This window comes from Anser brachyrhynchus (genome assembly GCF_964034855.1).
Source record: "Anser brachyrhynchus genome assembly, chromosome: 1".
Classification (NCBI taxonomy): domain Eukaryota; kingdom Metazoa; phylum Chordata; class Aves; order Anseriformes; family Anatidae; genus Anser; species Anser brachyrhynchus.
The window spans coordinates 48,452,270-48,479,822 of NC_137694.1; the positions used below are offsets into that span (position 1 = coordinate 48,452,270).

General features: G+C 50.0%; 2 protein-coding genes and 2 long non-coding RNA genes across 8 annotated transcripts in view; 2 read left to right on the forward strand and 2 right to left on the reverse strand.

Annotated features, from left to right (window-relative positions):
• Positions 1 to 1,529, reverse strand: part of CRADD (CARD and death domain containing adaptor protein) — a 76,507-nt gene extending 74,978 nt beyond the window's left edge. Inside the window, exon 1 of one of the 3 annotated variants that reach the window (XM_080589312.1) lies at positions 1,381 to 1,525. The gene's annotated coding sequence lies outside the window, so the exon portion shown is untranslated. Of the gene's footprint in view, positions 1 to 1,380 lie in introns of all 3 variants that reach the window. The other 2 variants (XM_080589313.1, XM_080589314.1) reach the window with 2 other exon arrangements.
• A 164-nt stretch (positions 1,530 to 1,693) lies between these two features.
• LOC308194053 lies at positions 1,694 to 11,153 on the forward strand. Its single transcript, XR_013950210.1, has 2 exons — positions 1,694 to 1,990; positions 10,113 to 11,153. It is a non-coding gene; the product is annotated as an uncharacterized lncRNA (long non-coding RNA).
• On the reverse strand, positions 10,973 to 14,408 carry SOCS2 (suppressor of cytokine signaling 2). 2 transcript variants are annotated; one of them, XM_080589289.1, is made up of 3 exons: positions 13,987 to 14,123; positions 12,968 to 13,226; positions 10,973 to 12,426 (listed from the first exon to the last, which is right to left on the reverse strand). In XM_080589289.1, exons 2-3 carry the CDS (start codon positions 13,119 to 13,121, stop codon positions 11,978 to 11,980), a joined length of 603 nt encoding a protein of 200 aa, XP_080445415.1. In that variant the 5' UTR covers positions 13,122 to 13,226; positions 13,987 to 14,123; the 3' UTR covers positions 10,973 to 11,977. The 2 variants fall into 2 exon arrangements, with proteins under 2 accessions (XP_080445415.1, XP_080445414.1); XM_080589288.1 differs by lacking the exon at positions 12,968 to 13,226 and having other exon boundaries at positions 13,987 to 14,408.
• A 167-nt stretch (positions 14,409 to 14,575) lies between these two features.
• Positions 14,576 to 24,825, forward strand: LOC308194048. 2 transcript variants are annotated; one of them, XR_013950202.1, is made up of 2 exons: positions 14,576 to 14,712; positions 20,042 to 24,825. It is a non-coding gene; the product is annotated as an uncharacterized lncRNA (long non-coding RNA). The 2 variants fall into 2 exon arrangements; XR_013950203.1 differs by having other exon boundaries at positions 22,007 to 24,825.
• The last annotated feature ends 2,728 nt before the right edge of the window (positions 24,826 to 27,553 follow it).

The following is a 27,553-nucleotide window of genomic DNA, read 5'->3' on the forward strand; positions in this document are numbered from 1 at the left end:
AGTGAGACGACAGTGAAAGCAAGGTAAAAAAAGAGAACTGGGTATCTCGTCTGATGTTAGGATGCTCATTTTGGATGGGTGAAACTCAAGATTCTGGTCTCTAACATGAGCTACTTCTGGAAGCACTCACCAGACTACAGCAAAATAACCAAAAAATAAATAAATCACAAAGCAGATCCCTGCAATTTCTCCCTTCCAGAATTCCCTGTCTGCCTGCGAGCTCACCAAAGTGTTTGCAGAGTTCAAGCCAGGCACCCAGCCACAGCTCAGACGGCATTACCTAAACCCAGGCAGAAAACTCTTTCCAACGCTGTGTAACCCTTCTGCTTCACCCTCGGCACGGGTCATCCAAAGTCCCAGCCCAAGAGCCTTACCCACGCACTGAGCGAGGAAAAACGAGGTCTCTGGCCACTACGTAACACAAGACCAGCTCCCCTTCCTCGTGGCCAAAGTGGCCAACGCTTCTCAAACATAAGCCTTTTCACACCGTCTCAGTTCGCACCTTCACGCGCCGGGAAATGCCTACTGAGTTATGAAAGTGAAATGGAAATTTCTGCTGAAAAAGGCATTTGGCCCACGGGCTTCAGAGCGAGCCCAGCCCAGGTTTTAAAGCCTGTGGGGCTGCTTCACGCCAAGGCCACTGGCCCAGCAAACCTTCCAGGATGCGGCTTTTTTGATATTTAGGGTCTTTTTAAAGATTAAGTGTTTCTTTATGTGTGTTTACCATGAGGAGGAAGTGTCTGATTCAGGAACTGGAGAGCCAGATAGGGAAACGTTATCGGGATTTCGGTGCACGTAAGTGTAGGGCCAGAGTTTAATGCGAAAGGGAAAGGGCTCCAACTAACATCAATCACAGGCTGTATCTAGAGGTCCAAAGTAAGCTCTCGGGTAAATTTCCTCTAGAGATAGCGGTGCTGGAGGGAACACGAACAGATGAGAGCCCGGTTTAACGAGAAGATGACATTGCTCAAACCTTCCCTGGACACTTCTATGGACCGTGGAGCCCTAGGGTTTTTCGTAGGGCCAAATTTTAACAAGCACACCTGTAAGGTATGCGGAACGAGCACAGCCCTCGCCTTTCCCCCGCACCCACACGCACACCCCGGGGTATTCCGGGACCTGCCGCTGCACGGGGTGCCCGTGCAGGGGGCAACCCAGCCCGCAGGCTGCCCCCCCTCCCCGCCCGACCCCCGGCGGCCCCCCCCGGCCCCAGCAGCGCCGTGCTGCCGGTGCCTCCCCGCCGGCTGCCATTCGCCGCCCGCCAGGGCAGGGCCACGGCCCGGCCCGGCCCCGCGGCGGAGCAGAAGGAGCGAGGCCCCCGGGGCGGCGGGCGCCGGGCGGGGGGGAGCCCGCTGCCCCCTGCCCCCGCCCCGTACTTACGGGAGGGAAGCGGGGAGCTACCGGCGGCGCCCCCGCCGGGCCCGCTCGGCCGCCACCATCTTTGGTGAGGGCTCCGCCGGAAGCCGCCGCCGCCGCCTCCCTCGCCGCGGGCCGGCCGGGGAAGGGCGGGGGGGGCGCCGCCGCCGCCATGTCGGTTGTGGGCAGCGCGGCGGGCGGGCGGGAGGCGCGGCGGGGAGCCCGGCCCCGGGGGCGGCCGGCGGCCGGAGGGGGTCGGAGGCACCGCAGGCACCGCGCCTCGGGCGGCAGCGCCGCCTGCTCCGGCGGGACGGGACGGGACGGGACGGGACGGGACGGGACGGGACGGGACGGGACGGGACGGGACGGGGGCTCAGGGCCCCGGCTCCTCCCGCGGGAGCCCGGCCGGCGTCCGCCGGGGCGTTGGCAGCGCAGGGGGGGATCCGTGGGGAGTAAGGTGGCAGCGGGGCGGAGGCAGGCTGCCTTTGGCACCGTGTGGAGGTGTGTGCGTGCTCGTTTTGTGGCCGTGTGTGTGTGTGTGTGGCGGTTTTGGGGCCGGGGACTGCTGGCGTGGCGGTGTCAGAGCGGTGCCTTGGGTTTCTTGGCCAGCGCCTCTACCTAGGGCTGCTTCCAGGTAATAAACTTCGTGCGAGGGCTTTGGGTGGCTTTTAAATAGTTGATAGATTGTATTTTATTCGAAAATTGATGGATTATATCATTGAATATTTGATAGGTTATATCTCATTAAATAATTAATGGATTGCATCTTATCCAATAATGGATATATTACATCTTATTCAATAGCTGATGGATTATATCTTACTCCAACACATCCGTTAACCAAGGTAAATGCTTTTGTCTCGGGCACACGTTAATCTTCTAGGAAGACCAGCTTTAGATCCGCCTGTGTGCTGTGTCCTGAAAGCATGCCGGGAGCAGGCAGCACGCCGTCGGCAGTAACTAACCTTGCTGTTGTAGCCAAAGTGCAGCGTTTAAATTTTCATGTCATGGGTGGTTTGTAATAGTGGCTGCGAGAAAATACATTTGTAAATGATCCGAGCTGACACCAGGGAGCAGAGAACACCGCAGTCAATCTGTAAGATCATCCCTCAGCGCAGAGCTGCATCACTACAGATAGTTTGCTTTCTTAACTTATTGCCTCTCTGACTGCCAAGGTTTGGCTTTCTTTTCCCAATTCCAGTCACCATCTAAGGAACTGTGTTATCTCTAGACTTGCAGTGACCAAACTTGGAGACTTGAGATGTCACCTGGCAGCTGCACTTAATTGCAGATACCGCACCTACATTTTAAACCAGAAAATGAATGCAAGCAGTTACATCACTTGCATTTACTCCGTCTTTTTGCCAGATGAGGCAGCTACGATTATTTATTTTATACTGTCCAAGAATATCTTAGAAAGTTAGCAAAACATAGGGATATGCATGGAGCAACTCCGGTTCCCACTCACATAAATAGGGGCAGCCTCGTTGTCTTTAGTACAGCCAGCATTAGTCACGTCTTTGCTTGCAGTCTAAACATGCAAAGAAGGAAAGTGGTGAAAGGAAACAGATAAGCCTCGGAAGGAAGAGGATAACAGCAGAGGTCCAAGTCTCATTAAAGGGAAAATCTGGTGTTTCCTTTTCCTTCCACTGGTTTGTAAGTGGTGGAAACTATAAATGCGCTATCAGTGGTTCAGGTTGATCAAGGGATACAAGCCAGGTGTTGATTATGCAGTGTGCTTACACTGCTGCTACAGAACAAGGATGCACACAGGTAAATACCTCAAGTCCGAGGAGACAAACTCTTACACTTCTCATTTCAGTTCTGCTTGGGTTCAGCTCTGTCCACAGTTCTTCCAGGTTTGGTCCAAGTTCAACAAAACTTCAAAAGAATGGTTCAGTTCCATTCCAGTTTTAGGGGAAAAAGTACTTGAGCCAGGTTGGGTTCGGCTCAGTTCCCCGCTATCTCTGCTCAGATCTGAACACTAAACTTGGCTAAACATGCAGACTACAGAAGTGTTTCCTAGCCTGTGTAGATCAATGGGCCACTGTCAGTCCTGCACATCAGTATCATCAGACTTTGGACTTAAAACCTTGTTCACTGTGGTTCTGCATACGGGGGAATCAGCAGTGGGCTTCAGACCATGCTTCTGTGGACTGCTGAATTCAGCATAGTGAGTCCAAACCTGTGGGAGTCAGGCTAAGCGGCGTCTCTTCTGACAACGCTATTCTCTTTTACACGTGTGTTATTCCAGATTAGAATGCCGCATTTTTAAATAAATACACCACACACTTTTTAAAAGCTCACTTAGTAATCCAAAATCTTTTTAGAAACTCAGTACAAGTATAATAAGCTTATTTAAAAAAAAAAAAGGAAAAAAAAAGCATTTGAGAGGATCCTCTATGCTAATTAGAGTTAAGCTCCATCTTTGCATGTATGCATTTTCTTTGTTTTCTGCATACTAATTTGTTTCTGCTGATAACGAGAGCCAAATTGTGTTTTTAAAACTTGTGCAACCAGATTTAATCTATTAGGACTATGCTGTTTCCAATTGTCTGTAGGACAGCGTTCCAACTTTATGGACAAAAGAAAAGAAATATGAGCCTCTAGATTTGTTTATTAAAAACACATCTAATTGGCTAAATCTCTCACAAAACCTCTGAAATGAAGATGGAAAAAAGAAACATATATTATATGGCTGACTGTCATCTTTAGAAAGATGAGCACAGAGAACATTTCTGACTGTGATGTATCTCAAAAGCACTGTTAAAATAGGAGCCAGGGCGGCCCAAGCTCTGCGGGCTGAGGGGCAGAAGAGGGTCCTGCAAGGCACTGCCGCCCACCACCTGCACAGGCGGTGCTCCCTGCCCTTCCTCCCCATCCTCTTCCTCACCCTCACGCCGCTGCACGCCCCTTTGCAAGCGTGGCCCTCCCGAACGCCAGCATCTCGGCGTCCCGCGCCAGCCACCGAAGGCCAGGCTGGTGCCCGGGGCGGCTCTGAGGGCAGCGGCAGCGCCTCACCTCCCTGCCGGCACCTGCGGCTCCACCAGCGGCTCCTCGCTCCTGCGAGAGGGTGCCAGGCTGGACCGACACCTCTTCCTAAGTTCCCCCTCATTGAAATGGTAAAGGCTTCGAATTAATGCGCTTCAAAGAGAGCACTGGGTATGAAACGGAGGTGACGCGTCACGAAAGTCCTTAAAAGCGTTGTTTTATTAAAAGGCATGTCCAGCATGGAGGTAAAATATAGCACAGAAAGTTTCAAAACATTAAACCACTGGGGTCCGAAGTGACTATGTAGTGCCCATACATGTAAATGTATGTAGTACATTTGTACATACATGTATGTAGTACATACATTTACACTCGTTTCGATAAGAAAAAGAAGTGTTTGTTAGCAGTACTGCAGTAACAACTCCTAGTGCTGCTTGGTGCTAATAATCCCTGGCCAAAAACTGCACGTAGGGTAGCTCTGAGAAAAGAGGCAGGCATCAAATGTGAAACTGGCATATTCATTCCAGAGAAAAGGAGCCTCTGCAGTGAATTGAAATAAAAAACCTGCGATGCATGTTTGCAAAATGTGACTCAATATTTCTCCTGCAAGGAATTCTCAGTCCATTTTCTTGAAGCATATGAATTAATGTAGTTCTCTGTTTGTTTTTGAAGTTTAATTTAAAGATGCTTTCAGGAGACAGTTGGAAATACCGAAAGCCTCTAAGTAGTCCAGACTTCTGAAACTTTTTTTTTCCTTTTATGTAAAGCAAGCATTTTACTTATGGGAGAACAAAGAAATTAACAAATTATTCTGAAAATTAAATACTGACAAATAAGTAAACAGAGTTAAGATTCAAGCCTGAAACCCTATCACAAAATGAACTTCTTTTGTTTGCAAATTACAGCATATGAAATGAGTGTCTAGCATTTCAGATAAAGCCAGGGAGATTCATTTTATTTGAGAGGAGACTAACTACCGATTTTTGTCATCCACTGCTTCTTTCCCAGGCTTTGAGCTGGACAAACCCATATAGAGCACATCTATTTTTAAAGGCTCATACTTTCAGGTTAAGCGTTCGACGAGCTAGTAGTGATTCATGGAAAGTTTTTGCAGGTAGCCTATCCAAGGGTTTGCCGCTGCTTATACTTCTTCCATATGTCCTGTTTTCAAACAAAAAATACCCTTCGATTAACAGTCCTCGTACTCGATTTTCTTCCCTTTCAAAACGAAACCTGTGGCGTTCGTGCTTACAGGGGGCTGGCTCGGCAGCCTGAAGTGGGCACTGCATCTTCCATCGGGGGGCTTAAAGGAAACAGATGAGTTTCCAGACTGCAGTTATCTTCTCGCACTCGGTTTCAGCCTGCAGTACTTCAGCTCCCAGAGGAGCTGTGATGCCACTTCCACCGCCGTGGAGGCAGACAAGAAGCTGCCTTCCCTGACTTACTCTCTTCTCCCTGCTGAGCAAGGCAGCCACTCGGAGATATCGCCATCGTTGTGGCTTAAATGCTGTCAGTGGTAATTGAGAGGCAAGCAACTCCTCGCCCCACGCTGAAAAACTACGAAATGTTAAGCTCGCCTCCCGCTTTATAGATATGGGAACTGCAGCTAGTACAGGCTCAGTCACACTTAATGTTGTTCTTCTGAAAAGCAAGCGAGGCAGCTAAAATTTCCATAAACACTAGCAGCTGATCCCCAACTTCCCCTGCCTTGCAGACTGTCAACAAGCAATGCTCTAGGTGAGAAAAAAGAGAGAAAAAAGCAAGTGCCTGGCGTGGGGTTGAGGTGCCCAGAGGAACCCCTCCAGGCTGGGCATTCCCACCGAGGCAGACTGGGTGTGGGTGCAAAGCTGCAGCTGGACAGATCCTGTCTGGGGGCTGCAACCTGAAGAGGTACAATTAACTTCTAACAAAGCATTTTGAAAAGCAGGTTTACAGCTTTCAAATGTCCACCCCGCAGCTGTTTCTGTTACAATTCTTGTTACCAACCCTGATCTAGAGTCTGAGAAATAATAACTTCAGTAAAGTAGAAAGAAGAATTTGCACTGGGCTTTCAATCTTTCCCACGTTTAACGTACCTCTGCATTTACCGTTTGTTAACTGACAGTGCACCAAACTACAGTCCTCAGCTACAAAACACCAATTATGTAACAACCGGTCTGAAAACAAAAGGTTTGACTTGCATAAACCCTGCCTGCCGATGAAAAAGAAATTAAGGCAGGCACGTTGAATTTGGGGATTTTATTAATGTATTTTGTTCTGTGCAGCAAGCAGCACTGAACTTTTCCTGAGTATTTCCTACTGGAACTCTTTTCAAGTAACTGCCAGCTTCTTTCTTATGCTAATTTAAGGAGCTTTTGCTCCTGCAGTTTTTTTTCCTCCTTTGTGTCACAGAAAGTAATGATATTATTTTGGTATTTCAGTTCCTGGAGAGCTAGTGGCTCCAACTCTGGGGAAAAAGCAACACCAACAACGACTAATAATAAAATAAAATAAAATAATAATAAAAAGGTGCAATCCTTTTTTTTCGGTAGGATTTAAGCAGAATAAAAGCCACAGTTTATCAAGGAGATTAAACACAGCAATTCCTGTGCTGTGTTTTTACATTCCCATAGACTTTCTCAGAGGAACTGGCTACTTCGAGCCCCTAAAGATAACCTGATAAATAAACACAGTTAATCCCTCATCCCCTTGGCAACCCTGGGACCAGGACAGACTGGTTTTGCTATAAGCCTATTTTTTTCCCCCCTGAAGTTGAGCTATCTAGCCAGACTTTCTCTGGACGTGCTTTACAGTCGTGTGCTGACACTTGCCTCCCCTCCCTCGGCTTCTGAGCTCTACCAGAGCGCCATAGCCCTGTCTGCACCCTTGTGGCTTAGCTCCTCGCACGCATCTCCTGCCAAGTGCCACCTCTCGCGGGAGCTGTCCCTCCTGCCCTCTGTCCCCGCTGTGAGAGCAGGGTCCCCCACGTGCTGTGCCCTTCCCCGTTGCCCGCAGCGTGCCCCCCGTCAGACGTGAAGGCGATGCTGGCCGGCAGCGTCCGGCCCCGCCGCCCTTCGCAGCCCCGTAGCAGCGGCGCTGCCTTCCAGTGTCTTTGGCTGATCTTCAGCCCATTGTGGAAACGAGCCCGTTTGAGCAATACCGTGGCAAACTGCCATGGTGTTGTAAAGTGAGCTCGGGTCTGGGTGATCTGAAGTTATGTGTCAGAGGAATGCTGTTTCCAGGCATTTCCAGCCGTGCGAAGGGCTTAGCAGCATACTGGGACCTGCTGAGGTTAGCACTGAGGAAGAGGAGGTTTCCGGGAGATACCCCAGTAGCTTGTCATCCCCACCACCTTTTGCATACAGACCCTCTTAAGTAACTGCTAGCTATTCTGGAAATTGTATGCTTTATCTACTAAACCTTTCCTTTATTTCTGCAGTTTTCATTTTTTTAACCCCTCCTCTGACAGAGAAGTTTCTTACAACTACTGAAAACCAGCAATAGACATTTTAGCATCCCTCAAGCCATTATTTCCTCCAGCAGTCACTTTGATACCCAGATTTATTTTAGTGATAGCAAAGTCAGCAGAGGTTTTGTTTTGCTTTACTTCAAATGACTGGTAGACCCACGTCTGAAAGTCTCTCTTCTCATTCCCATCATGTGCTTCGGACAAAGAAAAATCCTAAGCTTATATCCAAAGGAAAAGTCCGGAGGAATTTTATGAGGAATACAAGAAAAAGCTCTTGAATAGAAAATGTGAGTAAATGGAGCTTTTGAATTACATGTGACAGGGTCATTCCCCCACGGGAACGCTTTTCTAAGACATGAGAGGTAACTAAGAAATAGGAATTCATGCAACCACACAACACTGTCCTTCCTATTGTAATGAGATTCTGTTTCTTAAGGTGATGAAATTTAGTGAGAGTCTCAAATCTCAGAGCCCCACAGTTTTCTGTGAGGACTAAGTTCCAGACTGTTCTAGGATTTAACAATAAACAACCCCCACCCCATATTCCTGTGAACCATTTTCTTTCTCGCTTAGATATTGTTTATCTAGAATGTGGTTACATAAATTATAATTAGGACAATACTGAGGAGATCAGATTAAAATAAAATTACTTCTAATGCGATGGGTGCAGCTGCTTGGTTGCATTCCCACTCTACCCACCCATCTTGTGCTTGAACCATTTTCTGTCCCTGGTGATAATACCAGTGCCAGGGAAATGCCCAGACAGCTAAAATGGAACCATAGATCACATTTCTGCTAGGTTTAGTGCTCGGCTAAATCCAGCCGCAAACTGCATTTTCATCATCCATCTTGGGGAAAAAATAAAAATAAAAATTAATCATCCACTTTTATGATTGTGGGATTCTCAGCTTTTGTTTAATTTGAACAAAGATGTTTTCAGAAACTAACATTCCAGACTTAGACTGGAAAATCTGAAAGCTCGAGACTTAAAAATGGAAAACTAAACCAACACATGGAGGAAAAAAAAAAAAAAAAAGATGTAAAAATTATTATAGTCCTTGTCGTGATTTTTGGTTGACTCACAGGTGTTGAACCTGTGAGACTGACTTCACTGAACACTCCATGCTAGCAATTCAGGGTGACATATATCAGTTAGAAGTCATTTTGGGAATCCGAAGAGCCCGCAATTTAAAAGCTAGTGCTGTGAGCAAGCCACAGCAACATCCATAAAGTCAAAAACAAATTAAAAAATAACAATTAAAAAAAAAGCGCTGCACCTTTCTTTAAAATGTTTGGACCGCAAGATTGTGCCTGAAAATTCATGGGGTCTACATGTGAGATTTTTTCACCACTGCAATCTTAATCACGTGCTGTCCTTGCATTTCTTGTCCCAGAGCGTGTCATCCCTCCGTGCTGCGTTAGGGTGAAGCCGAGCCTGCAGCAAGCTACAGTAAAGCTCGGTTTTACGAGTGTGATGCATCAGCCCTGGGGCTGGCATCCTAATGAGGACAAGAGCTCCGCTTTCATACAAAGAGGACTAGTTCCCCCTCCAGTCTGTTCAAAATATTGTTCGTAGCTCCGAGCATATCCCGGCTGCAGACCCTACTTCTTCCTGACCGTACCGAACTCGAGGGACGCCGTACGCGGCGGGAGGCCGCCCGTCTCCTGGCTCGATGCCGCAGCCCGGGCACCCCTGCTGATTAGTACCACGCATTGCCCCCTCTCGCCCCGCTGTCTCCAGCCTGCGGTTCACCCACACGCACTTGGGGGCACCCCCGGAGCCACCCCGAGCAGCGCCGCATCCGCCCCGTGTCTGCCGGGGGCAGGCCTGGCCTCGGCCCACCCGCAGCAGCTGCGTGGCGAGCCCTGCGTCTCCCCGCCGCCTCCGGCACCCGACGGGTGCCTCTTCTCCAGCTGCCTCGTCCAGCAGCGGTGGTCGTCACTTCCAACCCCTAGGCCGGGGGGGGCTGCTTGGGAAGGAGCTCGGCTCGCCACCACGGGTGGCTAACGGAGGTGACTTGTCCTGTACGGCAGCTACCTCATCGCCGGGTGAGGGCCGGACGAGAACTGTAGGAAAGCAGATTTGCCAAGCGACGTGCTCCCAGGAAGCCAGCTCCTTCCCTGCTCCGTCCGCAGGACACGCTGCTCAGCACCGCGGTGACACGGGCACGTCCGGCCAGGTGACAGCGACACGGCCCTGCGGCGCCAGGGCTCCGCTGGGGTGGGAAGCGGAGGGTGGAAGCCGTCCAACACGGCTGCATTTTGGCAGGGCGTGGGAAAAAAATTACGTAACAAAAGCTTTTGTTTTGTTTTTCAGGAGAAAACTGCCCCCAGCCCGACTCTACACTACTGCTCGCATGAAATTCGGGGAGAGAGAATGGCAGCCGAGGAGGGGGAGGGAGAAAAGCCACCTTTCCCAGAAGGGGAACAATGCTGGCATACCCAGTGTTTGCCAGGGGGGCCAGGGACCATCCCCTACACCTTGGCATCCTCCCTGTCTGAGCAGCCGTGCCACTCAGTTCTGCCTCTGCAATTGGGACAGCCCAAGTGCACGATGCTGGAAACCCCAGTGCCACCAGGCATGGGCCAGTGCCCCAGGGTGGGAAGAGGGACACAGCACCTGGGTAGCACCACCGGGCGGCTAAGTCACCGGGAAGACAAGATCGGTTTATGTTGTTTCTATTTCAGCCTGGGCAGGGCTAGACTACAGCAAGTCTTGACAACCCTCCTTGTTCAAACACAAGTCTATTTGCTTTAATTAAGGTAAGCTAGGGAAAGAGTTAAAACTATGAAATTGTTGACTGAGAATGCATCTATGCCCTAGTTTCCCTCTGTACTGCTCTCATAGTACCCCCACCCTGCATATTTCTTCTATTAAATACTTTACATTTAGAGAGAGGAAGGGGTGCTGAGGGTCTCAGCCCCATCTTCCCATTTGGGGGACTGCTGTAACACACAAAACAATGTCCCACGCTAATACTAACCATGGGAGTTCAGCAGGCAGCCTCCAAACCACTAATCTGAGCATAAACCAGCTATACCTCTGAGCAGCCCCACAAGGGCAAAGCAGGGGTATTCACCCAGGTACGCTTATTGAAGTGGTGGTTGGGAAATGCTACAGGTTCTTAACGTCATTGTCTCCTGAATGGTAGCACATCCATACGTACAACGATCGAGATAGGTGTGCAATCTGATTGCTTTTATTGAGTAATAGTCTGATAGCTACAATGGTGAATTAGAAGAAGAAGAAGAAAAAAAAAAACACAAAAAACCGATCTCCTAAAAAAAAAATCAATCCAGATTTCCCCATATTTTGGGAAAGAAGCTGAAGAAAACATTCTACACTGTAGAAGACAGCCGTAACTGCTGATATCCATGCTTTGACACTGGAACCGAGCGACTGCAGTTCTGCAGCGTGGAGTCCTAAAGCCTCAGCCAAAAGAGGCTTAGCACTAATAGCATGGATATATCACCACCGGGAAGATGTTAACATGTTAACAAAGACTCTGGGATACCAATCTGGTATAATCAGCAAATTACTGGGTTCCTATGAAAGATGTGGCATTTCTCCTTAATATCAGCTTTTAGAGAACTTTGAAAAACAATGTTTTAAAGTGATTGCTTTCAGTTCCCCTTTCCTTGCAGAAAAGCACAGAAATTAGAGTTCAATAAAAACTGAATGGATGATCGCTTTTTTGACTGGATTTGATTAGTTGCATAACTTTGGCAAGATTATCACAGTGTGATCCAGTTAAGCTCTCAGGATTATATGAACACCAGCACCAAATGAATCTCGGAATCAGACCACTGACAACTTCTGCGCTCTTGCACGTCTTTGACCACTTTTGTGGTCTCTCCCCGTCCCACCGCTCCAGTTAGCACTTTGCAGTTAGTGCAACTTTTATGCCATCGACAAAGCAACACAATCCGGAGGGGTTCCTGGCTTCTCGCCTCTCGCAAGGACAGCACGCCACCTTGCCGAACCCCCGAGGATGCAGGCTGGGATTATCCTACATAAAGTCTCCCTTTGTGGCATCTGAAATAAAAGTCTTTCCCCAGAACTGCCGCTGTTTTGATAGTGAATTCCATGCTGAGCCGTGCAACTGGTTACTCAGTTCTTTGGCTGATTTTAAGAATTGCATTTAAAAGTTACTCTACGATGGAGGCATTGAGAAAAGATAGCTATACCTGGTACCGGTACTCTTTCAAGTACTCTTTTAGTCTGGTTGGCAAGGGCAGCTCCCAGATCTGATTTGTGCACTTGTTTATCGTTATCCGGCAGCGGTGTTGCAGGGATGGAGCCGTCGTGTAGAGAGGCTTGTTCAAGTAAAGATGAACCGTCCCGTTCGAGGGCGTTTCGGTTCTGTCCTTGCACATAAGCACGTAGTACTCGATCAGATGCACCACGCTGTTGAACTGCTTCAGTCGGGACCTGACGCAGGTGATGGAGTCCAGCCGAAACTTGCCATCCTGGTACTCGATGCGTAGGTTGGTCGGTCCCGCTGAGGTTTTTACCGAAATAGTCAGCAGGTACTCTGAATGCGAGCTGTCCCGAACCAAAAAAGTCCCTTCGGGGGCGTCCTGTAACCTCTCCTTGGCTTCAGCAACACTCATGCTGCCCCAGTACCATCCTGTCACGAGAGCACAGAAAGCAGAGTTTTACTTCTTGCCGGCTGCCTGCTCGTTCAAGAGCCGCCTGCTCTTTGCCTGAGGGAGCCGCAGCACCCGTTCCTTTCGCTGTTGCAGGCTGGGCTCCTGCAGGCGCGGTGCCTTTGTGCTCGCTCTCGGCAGCGATCCGCCTGACGGTGCCTCCCCCCCCCTCCCGGCTGGGCTCGGGGCGTGCGCCCCGCACCGGGACGGGCTTCTGGGCACGGAGGGGCGGCGAAGCCGCTTCTCCCGCTCCCGGCGGGGACGCGACGATGCCAGCCCCTTCCCCGCGGCCCCCTCTCCCGGCGGACGGAGCTCCGGGCACCGGGGGTGCCCCCGGCCCCGCTGCCCCCGCCGCCGCCCCGGCCTCCCCCTCCCGGCTCTCCGGGCGCCCGCCGGGGCGCGGCGCCGCCGCCGCTTTCGCTTCTCCCCCGGCACCGCGGGGCCGAGCCCCCTCCGCGCCGCGCCGCCCCGCTCTTCCTCCTCCTCCTCCTCCTCTTCCTCCCCCGGGGCCGCCCCGCTTACCTGCGCGCCGCAGCTCCTCCATGGCCGCGGCCAGCCGCGCCGCCTCCCGGGGCTCCTCGGCGACGGGCGCGGCCGCCACCGCCGCCCCGGGGCGCCCCCAGCGCTCCCGGGGACCCCCGGCGCTCTCCAGGGGCTCGGCGGAGCGCAGGGTCATGGGGGGGCGCCGGGGGCGCCGGGCCGGGGGCGCCCGGGGGGCTCCGCCGCCGCGCTCAGCGCCGCGCAGGGGGCATGGCCCCGGCCCGGCCCCCGCCGCCGCCGCCTGCGAGCGGAGAGAGAGCGAGGTTAGCGGGGGCCCGGACCGCGGGGACCGCCCGGCACCCCCGGGGGGGGGGGGGGCCCGGCCCGAGGGACGTCTCCGCCGCCCCCCTCCCCGCCGCCGGGGTCTCGCCTCGGTGCCCGCCCGAAGGAGCCGCGCTCCGCGGCCCCGCACGCGCGGGGATGCGGTGGGGAGGGGGCGAGGGCTGCGGGACGCCCCCCGCTCCCCCCGCTCCGCCGCATCCCCGCGCGGGGACCAAAGCCCCGGCCCCGCGGGGCCACCAAGCCGGGCAGTGCCACCGGGGGGCGAGGAGGGGCCGGTCCCGCGCGGCGCGGGGGGCTCGCAGCCCCCTCGCCCTGCCTCCCGCCTACCTAGCGGGCGCACCGGCCGCCGGTCTTACGGCGGGGCTGCCGCCTCCCGTCCCCGCAAGTTCCCCGCGGCGCAGCTCGGCAACTTTTCCCGGTTAAACTTCGCCGGCTCCTGCCGCCGCCAGCGCCGCCCGCCCGTGCCCGCCGCCCCCCGCCCCTCCCGCGGCGCCCCCTCGAAGCCGCCCCGGGGACCGGGCGCCGCCGCCTCGCAGGTGCGGCCGCGGCCGCCCCGGAGACCCCGGGGCAGCGGGACCGACCCCGGCCGGCCGGCCCCTTCCCCGTCCTCGGGGGAGCGCGGCGGGACCGCACGGGGCGCGGGGGTGCGGGGGGGGGGGGGCGTCGGGGGAGGCGCGGCCCGGCGGCGGGGCTCCGGTGGCGCGGGGCACGGCACTCACCGGGGCTCGGCGGGACGGGACGGGGCTGCCGCTGCTGCTGCCGCTGCTGCTGCCGCTGCTGCTTCTGCTGCTGCTGCTGCTGCCGGTGCTGCCGGTGCTGCTGCCGGTGCCGCCGGTGCCCCCGGAGGCGGGGCGGTCGGGTCGCTGCGGCCGCCGGCGGCGTCAAGGGAGCGGCGGCATCGCGGTGCGGGCGCACGCAGACAGAAGGACGGGCGGACGGGCGGACGGGCGGACGGGCGGCTGCCGCTGCGAGAGCAGCGGCAGGAGGAGGAGGAGGAGGAGGAAGGAGGAGGCAGCAGCAGGAGGAGGATGGTCCTTGTGGGGAAACAGCCCCCGCCCGCCCGCCCGCCCGCCCCCCTCCTCGCCGGGAGCGGGCAGGAGCGAGCGGTCCGTGCCGCCTTTGATTCGGAGGCGCGGGCATCCTCCCCCCGGCCGCCCCCCCGCCCGGGCAGGCTCCATACAAAGGCTGCTTTCCAGGAACTTTCCAGGAACCGCATCATGTGACGGCCCCGCTCCGCCGCCGCCGCACCGCTCCCGGGCCGCGCCACCGGAGCCGCGGCACCGCCCGCCAGCGCCCCGCGCCCCCCCCCGACGGCCCCCGACGGCCGCCGCGCTCCCCCCGCGCCCGGCCTCCGGGGCACCGGGGCCGCCTCCCGACCTCCCCCCCAGCCCCCCCCGCGACCCCACCGGGGGGCCGGGCCGGGCCGGGCCGCGGAGCCGCCGCAGGTCAGTGCCCGGGGGGGCGGAGGGAGGCGGGGGGGGGGGGGGCGGCGGGGGGCACCCCGCAGCCGCCGGGCACCTGAGCGCGGGGGGCGCGGCCGGCCCCCGAGCCGGGTTTCGGGAGCAGGAGGGGGCAGAAACAAAGCGAAAGCGGCCCCAGCCCGCCCCGGCCCCCGGCAGAAGGTCGGGAGCGCCCTCAAAGCCGGCGGCGGCGTTGGGAAGGCGACGTTTTCGGGTCGGGAGGCGGAGGAGATGAGGGGTGTCGGGGGGCCCTGAGGTGGGAGGCAGTGCGAGCTCGTCCCCAAAAAACCAGGGGGGTGCGGGCCAGCCGCCGCCGGGGGGGAGGCAGCAAAGGGCGCGCGGAGCCGGGCGGCGGCGGCGGGGGGCTCGGGGCAGGGGAGGGGGCGAGCCCCGGCAGGCAGCGACAGCGACAGCGACAGCGACAGCGACAGCCCCGCCGGTGCCTCGGCTCCGTGCCCCCGGTATATCGCGGAGCCGAGCAGCTTTTTAATAACGTGGCCACCGAGGCGTTCTCCGAAAGGCTGCTGTGATTTCTCAGCGCGATTCCTGAGGATGTGGGTGAAGAGCGGCGGAGTTAATAATTCGCCTTTTTCTTAGAAATCGCTGCTGAGTTCGGTAGCCGAAGCGATTCCTCTGCAGGAAAAAAAAAAAAAATAATAATTGCTTTGTTAAGTGAACTGGTCAGCGTGGTTTCGTCTTCTTGTCGCGTCTGGGTGCTTTCGAATTGAATTTGTTCTCTTTATGAAAAAATGTGGCTTTAAGCACCGACAACAAAGCAGGTCTAAAATGGGAGCTGAAAGGCAAACACGGTCTTTCTTACTTAAGCATTCTCAGAAATGGCTTAAAACAACACAGGTCCTGAAGGTCATTTTTGTCCTTGTTTTGGTCCGGGCAGTTCAGATAGCCTCGGGTCCGGCTGCCAGTCGCTCCTGTGGAATGCCCACTGGCTTCTCCCTGGGTAGACGTGAGGAGGGGACAGAACAGGTCTGGGTCCTCTGCAATTTAGTTAACACTTCTGCTACCGGTGATGAGAGACCTTGCATAAAGTCTAATTCACTTTTTTCAAAACTGCATTGGCTTCGTTATGTCCAAAAGATTTTTTTTTTGATGGAATACCGATTTATTTTTATTGCTAAAATCATTCTCCATATGTATCTGCAAGTACAAATCTTTTTCTCCAAAATATATAACTTTGCTACAACAGTCCTCAAATTAGGGCTCTTCCCTTAAAGTTCACAAATCCATCTGAGAGAAAAGCAGTGTATCTTGTCCCGATCCAGAGCTGCTTTTCGCAGCTGTTGTAGTCCTCTTTTCCTCTGTTATTTATTAATGACATTTTTAACGTGGATAGGATCTCAGGACTTGCTTTGCTTCTGCTGTTTATTCGTCGCTTGAAGTCGTAATAATTTGTTTCTAAAACCACAGCTGGCTGCTAGAAAGGCACGGAGAGGAAGACTGTGATTTATGTGGTGAACGAGAAACAAGAACAGGAGAATGCAATAAATGTTTGTTACTTAAAACTTCAGATATTGTTATGAAAAAGGGAGAATAAAAATTAAAGAGGCAGTATATCAGCAGGATCTTTCCTAAATGGAGTTCTGTTAAGTTTTCCATGGGAAGTTAATGTCTCTTAAAAATAATACTAGAGGTCTGATAAATTTGCAAGAGTAATGAAATTCAAACCTTGAAAGTGCAAATCGATCTTTAAATGATGCTTTTGGCACCTCGTAAGAGTACCTCGGTGCCGAGCTGCCTTCATGCTCTGCGCTGAGACTCCCCCAAGCTCCAGAGGCTCGGTGGGAGAAGGGGACGTTTCACTTTTTCTTTCAGCACTGTTAGTTAGCTGCTTTCCTCCTCTGTCTGTGCGAGTCTCTCACACAGCCACAGGGGAGAAGAAAATAATTTTTTAGTGTAAGAAAAGGTGATTAAATTAAATTACTTTTGGGATTATGGGCCACATGTGGTGTATTAAACTACTTTAAGCTACTTTTTAGCTTCTTTGGCGTTAGGATGTTTAATACATACTTGCTCTGCCTTTAGTGCTTTACTGGATAAGAAAGCAGAACAGGGCAGGAGAAAGGTGGGAAATAGAGAAAAAAAAGAGAAAAGGAGCAGCAGGGAGATCTCAGGCTTTGAAAACCAAGCTTTCCATCATGTAAACAAAATCAAGTTTTTAATTTGCCATGTTTCAAACAATAATTCTTCAAATTAGTAATATGTAGTAATATGAAGAGAGAATTACTTTGCATAGACAGGGATTTTAAATTCGTAAGTGCAACTCAAACCGAGTGCTTTATTTATTTTTGGTGGCATGTTTTGGGGTAGCAGTCCTGGGACAAATACTGCCTGGATCTATAGGGTTATGAATCTTCCGAGCCAGTTTTCATAGTGTTTCGTCCTGCTGGGGATGAAAGGCACGAACTGCAAAAATCTCTGATTTGTTTTCCAGACCCTTTCTACCGTGCACAAGTGTTTTGGTTTGGGCAGTGCATCATCCATACAGTAGATATTTAAAATCAAGATTTAGATTAATAGTGAAGACATGAACATTAAGAGTTCTTGAAAACAACAGCAGAATATGTTACATTTCTGACTTTTGTCAAATGTTCACGAAGAAAAAGGGAGGGACGAGTGGGTTTATTTTTCAGTTTTCCTTTAGGCAAAAATCCTTCTCATGACCAAGGAAGGAGGCAGCAGAACTTTCCCAACAGCGTGAAGTGCCTGTTGCTAGAAATGTTTTTCACTTTGTTCCTGAAAAGTATGCCAAATTTACTGGAGAGCTAGCACGCTGATTTATTTATATAATATGACGTGAGTAGAGAAGGGGGTAATGCATTTTTGGCCCGGCTGATTTTGCTAAATTTGCTTTGATTCGCTGAAGAGTCTTAAAGGTGATTTATTGAGCTACCTGAAAGAATAAAAGGGGCCTTTCCTTGCTCTCTGCATCCCTGTGCCCTGAAGATGCTGTGTAGCAAATCCGTGACATGCCCTTTGGTCAGATAAAATCTGCTTCAGCTAAAAGGCTTGATATTGCTTATCAGACACATCTGCTTATTGCCCAGAGTTTGACAAGCGTTCACCTGAGTGGATGTAAATGGCAACGTGTAACTGCCCTGCCCTGTGGTCACGGTGGTCAGGCAGCACGGCTAGCTCTCGGGCAGGGGATGGGAATATCGAGCCTTTCCCTCCAGCAAATTAGAGCAAGTTAATTGTGGATACACACCACGAATGAAGTCTGCGATGAAAGCCCCCGGAGAATTTCTCAGCCTGCAGCCAGGAGGAAGGTTTGCATGCTTCACAGAGAGTTCCTAAAACGTAGCAAATAGAGCAGAGAGAAAACGAGTATTTTCATAAATGGGATCACACGGCTCTTTCCAGCTGCCCGAGGAACAGAATGTTTTGATGAAATAAATTATGATGTATACCAAACAATTTTACTCTTAACCAGCTGCCACCTTGTTTCCTGGCATTTCTATCCATTCGGATATGAATGCTTTATCTTTCTTAAGAATATACATTTGCTGAAGGAGAATAATCAAAAGTTCAGTGAGTGGTTTCTATGAATCGGTGATGTTCTAAAAGAAATCCAGCACTTGTAATTTAAAAGCAAGCCATCAGGAGATAGCACTAAGAGCAGTATGCTGAAATAACATCCAGATTATTTTCTTTCAGAAATGGCTGAGAAAAAGAAGCATCATTTCCTTCGGTTCGGTGGGTAGGTAGATGAACAGTCAGCAGCAAGCCCGAAACTCTGACCATAGAAAGGTGACATTTAAATCCTTCTCCGTCTCATCACGTGCTCTGTACTTCTTAAAACTTACGGTAGCATCCAGAGGCCTCAGCTGCATCAAGAGGTTCGCTAGACACATTTAGGCTCTTTAATTAAAAACATGTTACATGCAGTGCTTTTATAGTTGCTCCAATTTACTATTTAATTTTTTTTTTTAAAGAATAACAAAAATATTTTGGCTTTACTTGTTAAGGAAAAGTGGCATGTGGTGGCACAGGGCACTGAGTATAAAAAAGGGGAATTTACACAGTAGTGTTCACCTTACCCCGTGTTAGGCTTCTTCATAAGCAGGCAACCAAGTCTGCTTTGTTAGTTTTTTCTCATGTGAATGTGCAGTGTCGATCTGACCAGGGTGAGCTAAATATTGCTGGGAGTTACCTGGGGATGGGCTGTAAATACTCGTGCTTTGACAGCATTTTCTTCCCTGTTACCCTTCCTTTTTATCAACACAGTCGGCAAGAAGACTGCTAGCAAGCACCATGTTGATAGCAGTCGTTTTCAACAACTGCTAGGAGAGTATTTGTTGTGAATTTTAATACTCGGACTATAGCATGCGATGCTGTGACTGTACTATTTGTTTTGCTTGTTTCTTGGCCGAGAAAGTGTGTATATACCTGAGAAAGAATGCATAGGTGTGTACACAGACGCACACCTATGGGTACATATGTTTGCACTCACCCTCTTTGAAGTTCTGGATGTTTGGAGAAACATACACCCTTGTCTTTGTTTCAGAAAAACCCCAGAGATAGCACAGCTGAAAGCACTGTGAAATCTTGCATTCTTGTCCTAGCTGCTGCCAGAAAAAACAAGCCTTTTATACTTGAGGAGGCTCGAGATGTTTTCTTGCCAGTTGCGAGTCCTACTTCTCCGAGTAAAAGAGAGGAAGTAATGTCTGTGAAACAAGTTTTTTTTCTGACAGACAGCATGCAGGCAGCTCTCCTGGGCTCTGCCAATCTGTAAGTAATTAAAGTTCGTTTGTTGGCAAGCAGTCATCTCTCGGACTAATAAGGAAAATTAAAATAGGTGGTGCAGTGGCTATCTCCAAAGGAGAGTTTTGAGTGCAAAGTAAAAAGGGGCTGAAGAAGAAACTGCGTTATATGCCTCTGAATAAACCGTCTCCCTTCAGAATAAGATTAATTTTAAATCGCTGTTCTAGTTCTTGTATTGAAGATGGTTTAATTCACCCAGAGCTATTTGGCCCTGAGGATGAATTCCTACAATTAAGTGTTTATGATTGAAAGCGCTGCCATGGAAAGCAGACAGATGAATATCATTTCAGGAGTACTGCGAATCATTAAGAGAGTAGTAGAACCTTTTCCTGGGCTGAAGCCACCCTTAAATTTCAGACTAAGGCTATTGTGGACTTCAGCATAAGGCCTGACGTGTTGCTACACCTAGGGGTTTGAATAACAAGGTGATCGATGGGCATCAATGCGCTCCTACGATTTTAAACTTCTTACCGTCAGTGAAAATATTCAGCCCGTGGCATGTGTGTATGGTGCTCACCTCAAATATGTTTTTCAGATCGGTGCATGTAGTGTTAGCGTCGGGAAATGAACCTGACCTGCCTCTGATGCTGCTTTTGGCTGGCGACCGAGGCGTCTGCTTTCCCTGCCGCCTCACGGGGAGGCTGGGCGCGGAGCATCCCACAGCCCGACCAGGCTGCAAGGAGACCTGCTGGCTGCCAGCTGCCGACTTGCGCCCGTCCTCTGCCTCGGGAAGGCTCCAGGCATCTCGACCGACATGTTAGGAGTCACCTGAAGCACAGGCCAGACGGACAGGCCGGCGTTTGGGGGCTCAGCAGCGTTAACAGCAGGCTGCCCTTCCTCCTTGCGGAAAGCACACGGGTCCGCAGCCGTCCTCCCCTGGCCGCCGCCTGCCCGTTCCCAGGAGGGCTGCCCCTCCGCGAGCAGCTTGGCCAGCCGTGTGGCGGCCACAGCAGTGGCAGACAAAATCGGACGGGCTGCCTGGAGCAGTTTCTGGCTCCCCTCACCCTGTACCTGAGCCACCTGTGCTGCCTGCCGGCAGCAGGGACGGGAGATTAACTCTCGCATCTCCCCCTGAGCGGCTCCAGCTCTCGGTGCGAGGTGTGGGCACCTTCCCCAGCTGCAGCGAGCTCAGCGCTGGGCTCCTGGGAAGGGGGCACAGGGGGCTCATTCTGGCCCAGGACCGGGGGCGAGGGCAGGAGCCCCGCCATCTGACTCCAGTCCCGTGCCATATGTGACTCGAAGTCCTTAGATGCCCTCTGCTGCCATGTACCAGAATTAACAGATGGCTCTGCGTAACCAGACTCAGATTTGCGGAGGTTCGTTATTATCTCCGTTTTTGTAAATGAACGGGGGAGGGGAAATAAAATCCGGAATTATCAAAGAACGTGCAAAGCTTTGTCAAGTTTAGCTTCGGGCTGGGAGTCTCTTCTGCCTTTCAGTGCCACTGTCCTGTACTTGAAAATTTTAGCATCACTTTTAGCTTCCTCTTCAGAGCTCACTTCTCTGACAACCGATAAGCAGGTCCCTCTGGGAATTAATTTGGCCCAGAGAGACGCCCAGCAGAGTTTTTCCCCGGCATGGCATTTCAGGCCCCATCGTGCTAAATGGAAGGAGGCTGCAAAACCTGCCGCTGTGGTCAGGCTTTGTTCGGGCAGGGGCTAAGGGATGGTTCAGCAATTGGCCGCCTCTTTTGCATGAGACAGGCCAGCGCGCAGGAGTCCGCATCTGTATGGAACAAGAGTGATGCTTCTGCCCCACATACTTGCCTGTGTTAGGACAGTTTTTGTGTGCTGGCAGGCACACAGCAATCCCAAATCGAACACAGCTAATCCTGGAGGGAATCCCTCGACAGGCTCCAAGAGTTGAGTGGTTTTGCCGTGCGTGAGGTTTCGCTGTGTTTGTTACACCAGCTCCCGTTCCCTCCCCTGAGGAAAACCCAGGCGAGCACTTCTAATTCCCCAGCCCGGTTCCTGACACAGATGTGAGCGAGCGGGTTTGGTCTGTATGAAGTCTGCAGCCCCCTTTTGCGCACATTTCTGAAGCTGCCTTACTTTGCCCGAGGCCAGCCTGTTGTGCTGTAGGGGGCTGGCAGCGGCACGCAGGCGGCACGGCAGAGCAGCGGCAGTTCTCCGGTGGGACGGGACGGGACGGGATGGGATGGGATGGGATGGGTTGGGATGGGATGGGATGGGATGGGATGGGATGGGATGGGATGGGATGGGATGGGATGGGATGGGATGGGATGGGATGGATGGGATGGGACAGGACGGGATGGGACGGGACACACGACCACAGGACCCGCTGCAGGTGGGCAAGGGGACAGGCGAGGAGGACGTGCAGGATCCTCTGCCAGGCTGGCGGAAAGAGAAAGCCAGCATGCAGCGGCAGGGCGAGCTCTCGCGCTACGCTGCCTTTTCCCTCCCGCCCTTCCCTTTTAGCCACCCGGGTGTAGAACATGCTGCCTACATTGTTCAGGAGATTTTTTTTTTTTTTTTTCCAGAACACAATCTCAAGCTTACAGAAGTCCGCAGCAAAGTCTTGCTGTGAATGGGGTCTTTGTTCTGTGAGACTGTTTCTGAAGACTCCTGGCTCTCTGTTCGTCTTTGCATACGAGGCTGAAACACAAATTTGTCCATATGCTTTTGTTTTCAGCACGTTCGCGTCCTCATAACTCCCCCTTTCTCACAGAAATGAGTGAAGCTCTCTGGTAGGTGTGCTGTATATTGTCACGGTGGCTAACCTGCAAAGCTGTGCTGATTTATACCACCTGACAGCACGCTCCGTAGCGTGTATTTTTACTAAATCCATATTTTTCCAATTTCTTCATGCTCTTGCAGTGGCAGTTTCTTTCAATCCATCAGGGAGTGGGATCCTGCATCCAGAGTATGTAAATAACAGCTGTTTCCACTCAATTTGCATTTATATACTTAACACTTCAAAATAGATTATTTCTAGAAGCTTTCACAATCTGGTCACAATTCCTACTTAGTCAGAGATACTGGGGAGATGTTAATGAAACCCCTCTGGACTAGCTGAGGAAAAAAAAGATACAGCTGCAACAATGAAATTCCCCAGGCAGGATGGATCGGTTACGCCTCTGACGGTCGTACTTCAACAAGGAAATGAAGGATCTCTTTTCATCTCCTTGGGCACCTTCAGCATTATTTCTAAGCAGGTGACAGTGTGCCAGGTAAGGAGAGAAACTGCCACAACAACTGCGCTGAACTGGTGGAGCATTTCTAGCAAAATTAATTTATTGTGTGAGTGCAGCTGAAAAGGAAAAATAATGGCAAATTATTTATGGTGAAAAGTTTATTTGCCAGTGTCACAGCTATTTAAATGAATTAACCTATTACATCCTGAGAAGAAAACCAGCTCTTTAATTTGTTTTGATATGACTACTTTCTTTTGTTGATATTTCACTAGCCTTGAAATTAAAATACAGCATTTTAATTTAAAAATGCTAAAATGGAGATTTTAAGAAATTAATATCCATTTATTATTTTTGCCCAGAAAACTTTGAAAGCCTTTCACCTCCTTATCCCAGATGCCTCACCCTGAACTATTTTGTTAGATTTCTTAGATCCTCTGAAGGCTGAGGATTATGGAACATTAATATTTATTGACCTTCACTTCGTGTAATTTACTCTGATGTGGACTGTTGGAAGAGATGTTTATTCCTAAACCCAGATTTTTCCTTTTTGTTATTATTACTATTTACATTATAGAAACGCACTTTTCTGTATCTGTAATATTGTTTACTCAGAAGAAAAATACTTTTATGTTTACTGCAGTCCTAACAGGGGCATCTCTGAACTGGGTCCGACGATGCTGAGGACTCGAGTTGTTTGGAGAGAACAACAATTATGTGTGTGAGTTGTTGCTTTTGCATGTCTCAACAAGCCTGTACCAGAGTCATTTTAACTAAGTAGGAAGAACAAAGACGATCTGAGCTCAGGTTGTCTGTAAAAACAACTTGGGTTCCAGCTACCTGGTTTCAGAGGGCATGTTTGCATTTCTAAATTTAAAAAACTTCCTGATGCCAGGAGGACTGACTTGTATTCATGATGACTGGGGCTAGTTCCCTCTAGAGAGAACTCCCACTTCCACACTCCTTGGGCTCTCTGTGGTGCCCCCGCAGACCCAGCATGTAAATTATGATTTTTTTTTGTGTATCATTTCAGTTCAAAGTATCTGAAATGATGTGCAACCGTCCTGCGGCCTGCTATAACGGTGCTTCCCTAGTGTGAAAGCAAAGGTACGTATTGCACGTTCTGGGATGTGGTTAGGCTTGAGGGTGCACGGCCAGCTTGGGTAGCCTGGAAGAGAGCACAGAGTGGAGTGGAACAACATGTGGCTTTGGGACTCTCCCTGCGAGGGTGTGTGGCCCTAAAGAGGGCTGAAAGAGAACTGGGGAAGAAGTGAGGGTGAGCAGCAGCCCAGAGCTTGACCCGCGGCCCACAGCAATAAGGATGTGCTCAGAGGGGCCCAAGGTATTGGCTTGCTGCACTGTACCTTTACTCTGGTAAAGGAAAGGGAGTTTTATAAAGATACAAGGCATTCTTGGAAAATGACAAGTGAATTCATACTTAAAGTCAGGGTTAAAAGTTACAAAATAACCAAAAATATGAAAAGAGATGTGAACCTTTACAATACTGTATACTAGCATAAACAAATTGTAAAATAATCAGATTTCAAGGAAAATTTTCTCTGCCATTCGCTTATTTTTTAACTGAAAGCCTTAAAGTGTCTTAACTGAAGAAGGAGTTGAAGAGCACTGCTGCAGCACAGCTCTGATCCAGTACAACTCCTACAGATCCTGACCAGAAAAATGTGTGTGTTTTGAAAAGAAACAATACATTAACTTGAATATTTGAGTAATGAGAAAGGCTAGCAGTGTTTAAGAAGCACTAGTCTTTACATGAAACTATAAAGCTCTGCTTTAGTGAGTAGGAAATATGTCTGTCCAGCAGGGCTTTGCTTTAATGGTTTAGACTTTTACTTAGGCTTCTATTCTACAGGATAATGGCTTAATAGAGTAGCCTAATCTAACACAGCCGCTTTTCATTGTTCATTTGAATTTTCTGTGATACTTACATGGTTAAACTTCTATTAGTTTTGGCAGAAGAGATTACAAAAATCAGCTTGTTCAGAATTCTTTTTCTATGACATCTCATTTCACTGGTAGAAAGATTCTTTCGTTGAGGAATTGTAAACTTCGGTAGCAGTCAAAACTGACATCGTTTAAAATAGTAAATTGGGTCGGATCCAAGACCGTTGTTTCATCTTGACAAGCAATAAAGCTGAGTGTAAGCACAACTATTCTCTGTATTTATTACCTATTTGATTTTCAGAAACACTAGTTGGCAAAGTTTCTCAGTTCTGTTGGCCATTCCAACCCCCTGTACTGCTTCTAGGCGATGAAAAACTTTGTGATACATATATTTGATTATAATCTCCCACATACATCATGGCACTTAATAAATTGGTATTCCAGGCCAGAGCCGTTTCCCCCCTAGAAGCCACAAAATGCAGTTACAAACCAAACATGCTCTTTGTCGACGCAGCTCCCACATAGCTCCTACCAACTTTGGGTGTTGCACAGTGGCTGAGTGGCTGTAGTTACATAAAGTGGAATTGCCGTTCTTTGTAAATTGTATTTAAATTTTCAGAGAATTCTGTGCAAATCACCCAGTAAATTATATTTGTTGTGTTCATTTTTCTGTAACTACCAAGAGGTAACAGTTGGAACCATGAGTGCATTAGAAGAGATGCTGTAAAGATAAACAACTATCTTATTTCTTCAGTGACTAAATAAAATGAAACAAAACATGCAATGGCTTAACTACCATCTTTTAGCATTGGAGGGCTAGTTAGATGTAAGGAGGCGAGAGATTTAAATCCTATACACAATTTATTGAAATTATCAATAAAATGTGTGTGCATTACTCCACAGAGAAAACAAAAAGCAGAAAAAGAAATCTGTTGCAGTGAAGGCAAAACACATTACTTCATCTGTTCAGCAAGAGAGAACTGCTTATTCCTTAAAATATTTTGCTGACTTTGCCAACTTTGTATTGCTCTCAGACTTCCCCCCCAAACAAAGCAAAGCAAAACAACAAAGAGTAAATATGCTTTTGTTTGCTATGATAGAGACATCAAAATCTCCACTAAGCTCCATCCTCCCTTCATAGAAAACAGAAAAAGCACCTCCAGGAAGCAATGTACAGCTTATTCTAGACATTCATTTCAAAATGGGATTAACTGCCTTGTTGAGGTACTGTTTTGTGTGTGTCAATTGACTATAAGGTGAGCCTACAAAGATTAAATCAGTCTTGGATGTCTAACTGGTTGCTGTCTCAATGTTAAGAGATAGGTCCAGCTCTTATGTATTGTAGGTACACAATTAATCTGAACTTTGTTCTAGTGAAAGAGAACAACCCTGAGGAGAAGGACCTGGGGGTTTTGGTTGATGAGAAGCTTGACGTGAGCCATCAATGTGCGCTTGCAGCCCAGAAAGCCAGCCTGGGCTGCATCAAAAGAAGCATGGCCAGCAGGTTGAGGGAGGTGATTCTCCCCTTCCGCTCTGTTCTTGTGAGACCCCACCTGCAGTACTGCGGTCAGCCCTGGGGCCTGCAGCACAAGGACCTGGAGCTGTTAGAACTAGTCCAGAGGAGGGTCACGAGGCTGATCAGAGGGCTGGAGCACCTCTGCTGTGAAGACAGGCTGGGGGAGTCGGGGTTGTTCAGCCTGGAGAAGAGAAGGCCCCGGGGAGACCTGACAGCGGCCTGCCAGTGCCTAAAGGGGGCCTCCAGGAAAGCTGGGGAGGGACTCTGTGCCAGGGAGTGCAGTGGTAGTGGTAATGGCTTTAAACTAAGAGACGGGAGATTAGGATTAGATGTTAGGAAAAAATTCATCCCTCAGAGGGCGGTGAGGCCCTGGCACAGGCTGCCCAGAGAAGCTGTGGATGTCCCATCCCTGGAGGTGCTCAAGGCCAGGCTGGATGGGGCCTTGGGCAACCTGGTCTGGTGGGAGGTGTCCCTGCCCTTGGCAGGGGGCTGGAACTGGGTGGTCTTTAAGGTCCCTTCCAACCCAAACCATTCCATGATTCTGTGACTGGAACAATGGCTTAAAGTCAATTTATTATACCATAGTGTTAAAGCAAAACCTGCACCCTCCACCACAGAAGAACACAGCCTATGTCTACTTAATCTCTTTGTTATATAGCCTTGTGCTCTTTGGGGGAACAGAATGAGCATGTGAGAAATTAGAGCAGCTCGCATACTAAAATTCATAAAGACTGGAATAACCAAGAAACAGCGTTGGCTTTAAACAGAAATTGCTGTTGTGACAAAATAGGGGAGATGCAGCAGTGATTCAGTCATGGTACAGCAGAATTTAAAGATGTCAGGTGAAATTCAGGCCTACTACAGCCATCAACAGATAAGAAGGGAACTTCTCCATAGCTGTGTATGGCTGGGGGGAAGGGATGGATAACCACTATACCTCCATTTTAGTCATGAGGAACTGAAACATAGACACAAAACTTGTCAAAGGAGCATATTTGGCAGTTGGGTCCCATTATGCCTGCACTGTTGACTCATTTTTTCACAACCTCAAGGTGTTTTTTTTTTATTATTTGTTTCTTTTGTTTTGTTTTTGTTAAGTATGAAGACAGGTACATCTCCACTACACATTACAAGAGTAAAATTGGTCAAAGCAAACAGGAAAAGTCCTACAAAAGAACCTTTACCTTTTGAATCCAAGCACTTTCAGAAATGCTAGTAAATTCCTTATTCTCACAAATTAAATTAAATTAAATTAAATTATTACCATACTGTTAAGTTTCACAAGATAGCTAAATTGTCTATGGTTTCAGACAAATCCAGTAGAGCTGTTGTGCAAGATTGCCTCCCTGTGGTGGTACCAAGGATTTGCAAATGACATAATTTGCACAGACGAGGCAAAAGCCTGTTTTAAAAGAATGCTTCCTTTTTTTAATTCAGGTCTAAGCACAGAAAGTGAAAGAACTTTCCTTTCGGTAGAA